Genomic DNA, 12,291 nt, shown 5'->3' with positions numbered 1-12,291 from the left:
ACTGATGATGACATATTATTTAAATTATTGAGGTTGTCAGTTTCTAGGTTTAGACAGGGCTTTGTGGGGCCTTTACTACACCTTTAATATTTTGTTTATTCTAGATTTAACATACAAGTACATAATTCAACAACTGAACTAACCTTAAACACATATTATTCTATTGGCAATTAGTATTATGACTATTATGAATATATGCATGGCTAAACCGTTATCTCCCAACGTAAAAAAAAAAATAAATAAATAAATAAATAAATAAACATTATTTTAAGAGCGAAACAATTTAATTTGTTTTACTTATTAATACAATTTATACTTTTAGTTAGTTTTTAACCATAAAATATTTAGAAAATGTATAAATATTAAATAAAATATAATTTAATTAATATAAATTATAATATTATTTTCTTTATGTATTTTTTACATAATCATAAGCCTATAACTTTTTATAATATATTATTCATGAAATTCCATATTTTGAACAAAAGTTATGCAATAATATTGTTGATAAAAATTTTCTTATATAAGTATACCTAAAAAATGAGTATTGGTTACCTTTGATATCTTGAATTTATTTAATGATTTTAAAATATGTTCTATTTTTGTGATATAAGTATGATTTTTTTTTATTTTAAAAATTAACTAAAATATAATTTTTAAATATAATTAAATTACTAACAACTGGACAAGGCAATACAGAACGATCATAACCATAAACTGAATGTAGAACACCTTGCACAGAATGTTTCATAAACGATACATCATATAACCATCGATATATTTTAGGAGTATCTGATATTCTTATCATACCACCTGCATAAGTGGTCCAAAACATTAATATCAATGCAACAATGACAGTATTAATCTAGAATAAAATTGTTACTATTTCAGTATTTAACAGTTTTAAATATGAGTTTGCAAATAACAACTTACAACAAATCCTTTACATAAAGTACTGACAAGCATTCCAATTGCTTGTGACATAAGTCCTGTTACAATAAATATCAACAGAAACATTGAAATCCTAAAGAATATAAAAGGTTGACCAGATAACAAGTATATTAATGAACAAAACAAAAAAGTACAAAAAATCTGCAAAAAACAAAAACAAAACATCAAAATTAAAATATATGAACTATTTAGTTTATAGTTAATTTAATTTTTAATCATTGATAAATTAGTATAAAGTGCTAATTATGTTTACTTGTACTGGTAAATCCACAAGTGTGACAGAAATGTAATAAGAACTTAATGAATACCATCTGTTAAAATATTCTTTCCGCATCACTGATAACTCTAATGGAACTAAAGAATTTAACATAAAGCACAAAAAAATTATTATTAAATTATTAACTATTTATATTGTATATAAATAAATATTTTAGTTTATGATAATATTTTTATAAACTAAAACAGTAATACAGATATTAATATTTAATGTATTTATTCATATACTATTATACTAACATTTTATAGACATGGTAAATGCTGCTACATAAGTCATAAACATTACACAAAAAAATAGTAATACTGCATTGTCACGAACATGCATAGCGCTCTTCCCAAGTCCTATGTACACAATTCCAAACATACTTCCCAACAAGAAGTGGACAAAAAGTCTTACTTTAACTAAAAACTTAAAAAAAATATATATATATTTATAAGTTTACCTAGTAGTTATCAATCACTAACATGATCTCTAAAAGTAGTTAAAAAGGTTCTGTATATAAGTATACAAAGCTCAGGAAAATATTTTGGAGAATATTCTCGACTATAAATTACAGGTACACAGTTAACATTTTGATCTGAAATAAATTGAACAATGAATAATATTATGTTGTTTAATTTATATGAAGTTTGTTTAAGCTGTAATAATATTGATTAAAAATAGCTTACCAATTGTGTGTCGATTATTCTTATTTTGTTCACCAGCAAGCTCAATCATTGATTCAATGGGTATTCCATATTCACCCAAACTCAGTTCAATCACTGAATAAATAGTTCAATAAATTTAAATATACTTTGGTTTCTATATATATTTTTAGAAGCATAACCACCAACCATAATCAGCAGGGTTGTGATATGGAGGACATTGAAATCCAAGTTGTGAAAAATAATCAATTATTTGTAAAGATTTTCCATTATACATGCATTGTCCTGAAGGTGTAAGTACATAAACCGTGTCAAAATTTGTCAAATGAGAAGCCGAAGCTTGATGTATACTGCATATTATGGTTTTCCCAGAGTCAGCCAATTTTCTCATAATCTTAACAACATTATTTGCAGACACTATATCCAGACCTCTAGTCAACAAAAATAACAATTTCAATATTAAAATAAATAAAAATTATAATTTATCAATAATTATTTACTAATATAAGCATATTACGTTGTGGGCTCATCAAAAAACATCACTTTTGGGCTGCGAACTAATTCTAAAGCAATAGTCAATCTCCTACACTCGCCACCAGATAAATTATAAACTAATGAGTCTCGTTTATCATGTAAAAGTAAATTATGAAGTAAATTGTCTATCTGAAAAAATAAAACAAGTATTGATTAAGGAGGCATACTAGTATAATTTTTTCTTTGATTTACACACTTATGTAATAAAATATATAATGTATATATTTGAAACTTTTTGGTATTTTATTTAGTGATTATATTAATTTTATTATAAAAATTTTAAAGAATAATATTATCTGTGTTTCATTAATTATTTTTAATATTTTTATCTAAAAAGTTATTAACTATAAATAACTAGTTAAAAAAAAAATGTCTTACCAAATAGATAATTGTATTTATTATAGTTGTTATGATAAGTTATTTAAAAAAAATCATTAATTTAAAAAATGAAATCACTGAGTGAAAATGGAGAAATGTTTTTACTATATTCTATGTGTATAAATTTAAAATCATTTTTTTACTGATATACTTCACTAATTAAAAATGTATTGACTATGTTTCAATAATTATTGGAAACTCACTAAAATTCTTTTTTGAACATCTAATTTATAAATTGAATATTTAAGTTTCATTGCAATTTCCATAGATTCTTGAATAGTCAAATATAATTGCAAACTATCGTCTTGCATGATATAACTTGAAACATTCCTAAATGATAGCAAATCTCGTCGTGCTCCATTTAAAGTAACAGTTCCTTGGTAACCATTTGACCTATAGGTTTAAAAATATAAAATGTTATGAAATAAAATATTTTTGTGTAAAATAATAAAATTATTGATTTTAACATAAGAATATAAATTATATTTTTTATTAGATATATCTTTATGATTATGCTTTGGATGTATTTTTTTTTTTGTCTTCAATCCTTAGATTGGTTTGCTGCAGTTCTCCATGCTTCTTTGGATGTATAGATTATTTATAAAATACTCACATGTAACCAGATAAAATATTCATAAGAGTTGACTTTCCAGATCCAGAACATCCAATTATAGCGCCCACTTGATTTCTAAGAAATGAGCCACTGACATTGTTTAAAATAGTTTTTTTTTTTGAAACACCAGATGATAATTTTAATAATATAATGATTAAATTTACCCAAGTCAATATTGTGGTAACTATATACTATAAACCAGGGAGAGCCCAAATGGTTGATTACTTACAGGCAATTTAAAATTGATCTCTCTTTGAAATAATTTATTATTACATAATATATTCTAGTAAATAGTAATCCTCTAATAATTCACAGTGACCAATTTTAACAATAATTATATGTATTTTAATGACTTCTCGAAGGAAATGTACATTTTCTATAGATCTTTATCAAAAAAATTTGGCCACAACTACTATATAAACAAAATTTCTTTTTTTCTCTATTGTTTATAGTATTTGACGATGGATAATATGTATTGTACCTGGTCTTAACGTCTTTGTCGTCAAAGGATCCCACACATTGACCGTTAGGGATACGTCTGTAAACTCTACATCTATACCTTCCATCTCCGCGTGAACGGTTGATTTAATTATGGCTATCTAATGTAAACGCCATAAAATGCGACAGTTTGAAGACATAGACTAGCCAAATAAACAGCGATGGCGGAGCATCAAAAAATAAAAAATGTTAATAATTAGGTACAATTCTATTGTTTCACAAGACGACACGAATAATTCACCGTCTTCAGTAAAAGCGAATGAAACTTACCCCACTATTATTAATTTATTATGACCAGCATTCAGCCTTGATAGAACGTTACGCAGATATGAATGTAGGATACTGGTACACATTGATTATTGTTTGTTACAATCCTGTTGATGCGTGATGAACTACAGTCTACATTATTGACAACATTAATTCATGGCCATTATCGTTAGTGTCATTATAGTATTATTACTATTATTATAACTATTATACCTAAAATTAAATAGATTCATATTTTGTTATCGTTGACCAATTTTATCCACATGATGACCACATGCCAACAGACTTTGATAATTTGATATCAAAGCAGCTGTTCGACGACAAGTGACAACTGACAATCGATATGAATTCAGTAGTATAGTTGCACGACCTTACACTATATTATAATTAATAATTAAACATCATATTCTTGAGCAATCAGCAGACTATCTGCCTTTTAAGTTTTAGGCGGAAGTGCGGAACTTACGGCCTGAAGCCGACTGGCCACTGGGTCTTGGCCCGGGAAAATCTCGCCCAGTACTAATATTTACAGTACAATTAATAATATTAATATATTAAATGAACATAATAATAATATGTAATAATAAATAATAACATTAATAACACATAAATACATAATAATATCACATATTATACAAGAAAATATATTTGAAAATGAGTAAAAATGTTCAAAATAAATATTATGATTTGTTTCTTGGTAAAATAATAATAAATTATAATTTAGCTGGAATTATTTTTAGAAGTATCTAAAGTTCTAAACATTGTATTTATTTTTTGAAAGTGTAATATAACGTGAAACGCATAAATAATATTACCTATAGTGTTTCATTTATATTTTATTATTTAGATTATTTTTTCACTCATCTTAAATTCTTAAATGGTTCCAATTATAATAGTGCAGGTACTATACATGTGTACAGCCGTACAGGTGTACATGTTTGAGTTTGATGTTAAAACTAAACGTATTGATTGTATTGTACCACTATGACCAGGAACGTCAATAGGCAATTTGTTACTTCCATACATTGAGGCATATCATGGCAAAAAATATCGACATCAATAAAGTAATTGAAAATGTTTAAAAATTGGTTTCATATTATCGTCATTTAGTTTTATAAATATTTTTAAAGTATTCTCTCGATTTATACAATGTTAAAATGCATTAATTACGAGTACCTATATCACTTTAAAAAGTAAACTTTGTTGTTTGAATTTTAGTTATTTTTAATTATAAAAATATAGAATGATATACAAATATAACAGCATATAAATAATACGTTGAATTATAAAAAATTCAGATTTCGACTTTAAACAGAAAAAAATATTGAACTGTAAGTATTCATATATATTATTACTTTTATTTTTAAATAAAAATTCGTACGTATTTAACACAAATATACAAAAGTTTGTATAAATACACAAATTAATTTAAAAAAAATAAAATAATATTAAGAATTTTTCACCTTCTCCCTCCACAGTTTATAAATACGTATCGGAATTAATCATAAAATGTGGTCCAGTCTAATAAAAATCTCTAGTTCTGTATATGCGGATCCTACTACGCAGTCTCCGAGTGGAAATTCCGCTAAAACCCACTTACACATAATACAAATTTTCCAATCGACAATTCTGAGGATAATATCAAATGCTCCAGGATTTGTCCATAATGCTGCATTGCATTTTACCACGACTTCCAGCTATCCACAATATTCAGAGTACTTACATGAAAATACCAATAATCAACTCTTTGAGCCTCATTAATTCTGCGCTAGCAGTGCGAAATTTTATAGACTAAGCGATCATCTTCCTTTACGTCGTCTCAAGCGAAAATGCTCGCACGACCTTCTATTATAAGTTTTTATAACATTTGATGTTTAAAAGCTCATAAAATATTAATTTGACTTTCTGGCATATTTTTTTTATTTTTACATGAGTTAGAAAACATTTAAAGAACTTTGTATAAAATTTTGAAATCTTAGAAATAAAAATAATTTTTTTATAAACTATTAAATAGTATAATAATTTTTGCGGTTTTTATGAATTTTGTCAAAATTATTACTATAAAATCTTCAAAAAAAAAAAAAAATAATACTGTGACTAAAATGATTATGAAAATAGTCTAGGCATTCGCTTCTACTGAAAATTATTGATTTTAGATTTTTAGTTTATTTTGGCTAATTATTAATGGTTTAAAAATATGTATGGATATTTGTAAGTAGGTATATAAGTGTTCTCCCAAGAGTTGTGGACACGGGACTTTTTTGTTATCCCAAATAACAGGTTTTTCAATTTTTCATGCACTTATAATGGCTAAGTGATAAATATGTATTTTGTATTAATTAATAAATTACTTTATTTTAAAAATTTCTGCTGTTAACTTAACTATCGTATATAAAATATGTATATCTATTGCATAAACATTAAACAAATTTAAGAATTAAGGAAAAAGAAACTATATTTAAAAAATATTTATTCAATTTATTTTAGATTTAGTAATGTTTAGAAAATACTGTCTTTTGACGCCCATAACTAAAATTATTACTTTTTTAATGAATTATTAATTATCATATATCATAATCCATAATATAATATATTAATGGGTAATAGTTACATAGCTAATTTCTATGAAATTAATTGCTGCATTATCTACTAATTATATAATCGAATATTCATCTAGTTACATTGTTATTACTTATTAGTAGCGAGTAGGTTATATAGTTATAAATTATGTATCTGAGGTTAATACCGACGATAACCTTTGATTTTTTTTTTTTGAAAATTAGGTACTCCAGATGCTTGTAGTTAAGATTCAATAATAATGGTCTATCATTATATTAATTGTTGTTTCATTAAAAATAATACTACATTCAGTCGTTCATTTTCCCATTAGTTTTTATTGATCATTAATTACAGTATTTAGTATTTATCATCTATACATTCTATACCAATATGAGGAATATGGTTATATTAATATTAGGTACTATTATTATAATATATATCATATTATTAATTGCTATCTCGAAATAATGAGGAATATATAGAACAGGAATATTTATCTATATAATTGTAACTATAATGTATATTTTTGTAACGAAAGACTAGCTTAGTGGTTATCAAACGCAGGCTGCGGCTCAAATTTAGGTTGCAAGTGCATAATATGGATATTATTTAAAATTTTTGGCGTATTTTCCAGATTCAAATTATATATAATTGAGTCCTATGTAAAAAATTATACTGTACCAGTTGGGTCTCAGAAAAAAAACATCTCCCTTCCTATTTGTACAGATTTAGGTTTGTCTGTATCTGAACATCAATTACAGTTTACAGGTATAGACCGTATAGTTAAAAATGTTTTAATTTATTGTTTACTATAATTTTCGTGATTTACAATCGTTTGTCGTCTGGGTGTTATTAGTTAATAAGTTAATATTAGGATTGAAATTTGTAAGATACAGATTTAAGGAATTCGTAGCAATTAATTTTTCTCAAAATTTTTTCTGTTATTTTTTCGTTTACGAAATCTTCCTTAGTTATTTAAAGTTTCTTCTTCTTCAGTCCAGACTTCTTATTTCAATAAAAACGTCAATTTAAACAGTTTTTAAAATGTGTAGGTATAAATTAAAATATATTTGGACGAACAAAATAAAACATAGAATTGAAGTGTAACTAGAAGCCGGAAGAATTTATATGCGTAAATGCATTATAGTTGTACTATGCTTAAATTCTGACTATAATTTTGAAGGGAACTTTGCTTCAGTATAATTATAAAGTTTTGATAAATATTCCATGATGAACTTTGGTAATCATTCATTATCTGGTTTAATATTTTACTGAGTTGTTTGTAAAACAATTTTCAATTTCGTGCAATATGAATAAAATTGCTACTTTAAATTCAGCATAAACAATTTCAGCCTTCAGGTATAAAATTTAAACTAAATTTATTGCATTCATTGACCGTATGTGTATAGAAGTTTGTGAATAACATTATGTAATTTTAAAAGGTTGCAAGTAATAATAGGGATATCGAATATAGTAGTTGTTGTGAGTAGTATGACTAACATGAATAGTGAATATTTGTGTAAACATTTTTAAATGTAGGTACCATCCAAAAAAATTGTATTAGATTTAAATTTAAGTTTTAAATTTTCAGTTGTAAAAAAAATAATTTTATTACTTACATGAGTGAATGTGTTAGACTGCCATTTATTAATAAAAAATCGTTTTCAGAGTTAGTTTTTATTTTAAAATTATTTAGTGTGAATATCGCTTAAACTTTTAGAAATACCTGGTTAAATAGTTTTTCTATAGCATAGTGTTATTTTTTAAAATGAAAATACAATCATGTATTATGTTAGAGTTTCTTAAATATAATTTTGTAATTCATTATGCAATAACTTAGGTGGTTTGATGTCCCTCTCTTTTCCAACTTTCTCATACTGATTTCATTTTATTTATACGTCACCACATAAAATACCATTGATCCACCCAATGATCAAAATATTAAATCTCTTAGTAGGATTTGTCGCTAGATATAAACATTTTGTTTTTACTATTGCCCAAAAAACCTGGTTCAACAACCTCTATATATTTAGAACAGTCAGTGTACAATTTAATCACCTACGTTCAGGTCACATATTTCTACCTGCCCACATGGGCGCCCATTTGGGGGGGGGGCAAGACAGGGCACTTGCCCCCCCCCCTGGAAAAAATATTACCACAATATTACCTTATTACCGAGGCAAATTATTTGTTGAAATCACTTTTAAGATATGAAATAAATATAAAAATATACTCATTGTTATCGTATATTAACATCATAGATAGGTCGTATTCTGTAGTCTGTATAACCTATACGTAAAATAATTTATCGCAGATAATTTGTGGTAAATCTATAAAGATCACAATATAGGTACTACAAATATTTTAACCTAACGCAAACAAGGATACTTTCATTCAGGATGTCATTAATATGTTTGGAATAAAACGAAGAAATTTACAGTTCTTATTTACTGATACCGAATAATATACTTAATTATATTATTTAATTTCTATTTTTTTATATATTTATTAAAATTATTATTTATTTATTTATTTATTTATTCGTATGGCAATTATTATTTATTAATTTATTTATTCATATGACAATTATTATATATTTATTTATTTATTCGTATGGTAATTATTATATTAATACACTATATACATATATATATATACAAATAAAAATATAACATGCATGTATAGAGTATACATTTATATGTGAAAAATAACATTAAATCTTTATTATCTTACATTCGAAATTTTTTTTATTTTGACCCCCCCTAAAATATTACCTATGGGCGCCCATGCCTGCCCAATGCTCATGCATACAAACTGGACTTCAATGACGTTCCATTCTGCACCTTACATTGTGTAAAGTATTGATTTTAATAAATAAATTGATTTTATACAAACTATAACTCGGCCGTAGTTTACATATATACAAAATATACCCTGGCTGCAATTTACGTATGTATAAAATATACCCGGGCCGCAATTTACACTAAAAATCAAAAATGGGACGTAATTTACAGCGATCCCATTTAACAGAAAGTCCTTGTGATTTATCCCACATTTTTTTCGACTGTCCTTCTCTGTACATGAAACGCAATATTTTGTTTAATTCCCTTAAAGCCCTTAATATCACCCCAAACATTTTTTCTATTCTTAATTCTAAATCAGAAATAATCGGAAATTAAAACATAACTTTTATATTGAAGGCTGGCTATAGTATCTAATTTTATTAAATAGGTATATATTGTATTTGTATTATTTAAATTGTATTTACAAAAATTATTTCACAAGGATTTGATTGTGTTTTTATTTTTAAAGAGTTACTCGCTGTCTGCCTGGTAAAAATATTTACTTCGTTAGGTTCATGATTGTGTGATGTTTTTATCAACAATTATTTAATTTTTACTTTTATAAAACGATTTGCATGTTCCTTTTACACGTGACCACTGGCCATCGTTCGATATCATTTTTTAGACATTTTTGAAATAAAAATTTAAAACCAACAATAATATTTATATGCTTGCCTTTTTCATTAAACATAATATTACGAGACTTGTCCATTATACATTGAATGTGATTACATACTAGTGATATATTCAGTGCATTTTAATGCACATTATTTTATTGCCAGTAAGTATAAAGTTTAGTCATACATTATATTATTATTACGATATGATAAGTAATTATATATAGACTCAATTCGAACAAATCAATTTATACGCTCGGATACCTAATTTGTACACAGTTTAAAACTCATATTATTTTCGGACCAATTAGGATGTAGTCAAATTTTTAGTATGAGTTTTATGAATATTTAAATTAAAATTCTTCCTAAAACAATTTAATAACTCAAAATATTGAAGGAAGAAAGTCGTTATGAATATTAAATATTTATAAATAATCGGTATAACGTACAATTTATATTTTTATTATTTTAAATTATAATTTATTAATATAAATGATAATTATGTTTTCAAACAAAATGATTATTTTAACTTTTAAGGATCATGCATGAGAATTTGTATTTCAAATGCAACCGTGACGCTTGTAAAATGTTGGTAATCACTAAAATCAAGTCGGTAATTGGGTATTCCTCCATATTATTTGTATTATTTGTATAAGTATTACCATTGAGTATTAAACATATTATTATAATTTATTATTTATATAATATTATGAAATCTATGGTACGACGTTTGTTAATATGTTATTTTAGGGAACTCTGAACTCGTAGGTATATATTTAATGTACAAGGCCAAATCTACGTTAATATTAAGAATAATTTGAGTATAACATGTAAATACGTAGTTATTATTCGTATAAATGTATAATATTAATATATACGTTAAATAAATTTATTTTACGTTGACAATACCTATGTATACATGTACTTGTATATATTTTGTGATTAACCAAGCATGAGTGCACTGCAGTGCACAACGCACACCCTTTTTTTATTCAGAACCTTATTTTTATAATTTTTAAATATATTTAAAGACTATATTCTAAAATTCTTGAGATTTTAGTACTACTTAAAAGTTAAGAGCATACTATTACCGAATTTATTGTCTCTGTCTATAAAGTGCGTAACATAGCAAATTGACGTTTAACAGTTCTCATTTAAATTCATTAGTTTAAAAATTAGTTTAAATGGACCTATTAAAATACTTAGTAGGAAGAACTAAGAAATAAGAATATTATCTTTGTACGTTTGTTGGTTTTTTACAATAATTCAATTTTTAGCGAGTTGTGAACCTTTTTAAATTATACTATTTTACACACATTAAAATGTTTTTAGTTTTTACAATTAAATTTCACGATATTTCCAGTTCTTTTAATTTTTAATGTACTTAACAATAAACTGCTGAATATTAATCGCTATGTCGTTTTATATACTTGTAAGACGGAGACGCGTGTAAATGACTAATTAAAATGTTAGTAGTTGTAACGTAATTTCATTATCTTAAGATACTCCTTAAGTGGAGTTTTTGTATTTCAAATGAGAACCCCCTCTTTTCTACTATAAACTATTTAGTGGATACATTTTTTGAAAACGTTGACATATTAAAATCAAAATTTGAATGATTTGTTTTGAGCTATTAAATTGTGTATACTAAATATACTAATTTCATGTTAATGGATTTAGAAGATATATGGGAGCAATAAACCTTATGATGATTTGAAAATACTAGTAATTACTAATTATTGTTAATCATAAACATTTATAATTTGTAAAAATGGTCCAAGATATTAAATATTAGATCAAATGTTCTATCTATTTTATATTTTTGCAAAACCATTTTAAGGATCAGAACCTATTATCCTTAATACACATTTTAATAACTATGATATTACTTGTTTGAATTTTAAATTTAATCTCTTCATACATTATTTTAAGTAATCGACAGTGAAAAGGGGTTATCTCGAGTATATGTCTATACCAGGCATACCTAACCTTTTTCAACTGGTGGGCCACATTCAAAATGTATATTTGTACTGCGGGCCGTATATGCTTCATGGGGTTTTTTTTTTTTGTTCATTCGATAAAATATAAACTAGTCATAGGTATATCTATT

The 12,291-nt window shown here is 25.4% G+C and overlaps 1 protein-coding gene across 3 annotated transcripts in view; it reads right to left on the bottom strand.

Moving 5' to 3' along the window:
- LOC112600204 (ATP-binding cassette sub-family G member 1-like) overlaps positions 1 to 4,476 on the bottom strand; it is an 8,517-nt gene extending 4,041 nt beyond the window's left edge. Inside the window, exons 1-13 of one of the 3 annotated variants that reach the window (XM_025347376.1) lie at positions 4,376 to 4,476; positions 4,166 to 4,294; positions 3,879 to 4,038; positions 3,398 to 3,515; positions 2,988 to 3,177; positions 2,390 to 2,535; positions 2,062 to 2,303; positions 1,897 to 1,989; positions 1,693 to 1,805; positions 1,468 to 1,636; positions 1,205 to 1,305; positions 934 to 1,092; positions 680 to 865 (exon numbers count right to left, since the gene is read on the bottom strand). In XM_025347376.1, the coding sequence (XP_025203161.1) occupies positions 680 to 865; positions 934 to 1,092; positions 1,205 to 1,305; positions 1,468 to 1,636; positions 1,693 to 1,805; positions 1,897 to 1,989; positions 2,062 to 2,303; positions 2,390 to 2,535; positions 2,988 to 3,177; positions 3,398 to 3,515; positions 3,879 to 3,963 (1,602 nt within the window). In that variant the 5' untranslated portion in view covers positions 3,964 to 4,038; positions 4,166 to 4,294; positions 4,376 to 4,476. The other 2 variants (XM_025347377.1, XM_025347374.1) reach the window with 2 other exon arrangements.
- Between the last annotated feature and the right edge of the window lie 7,815 nt (positions 4,477 to 12,291).

Source organism: Melanaphis sacchari, unplaced genomic scaffold (assembly GCF_002803265.2).
Source record: "Melanaphis sacchari strain LSU unplaced genomic scaffold, SCAv2.0 Contig61_pilon_pilon, whole genome shotgun sequence".
In the NCBI taxonomy this organism is placed as follows: domain Eukaryota; kingdom Metazoa; phylum Arthropoda; class Insecta; order Hemiptera; family Aphididae; genus Melanaphis; species Melanaphis sacchari.
The sequence above is the reverse complement of the archived record's forward strand: the minus strand, read 5'-3'. Positions and strand labels throughout refer to the sequence as shown.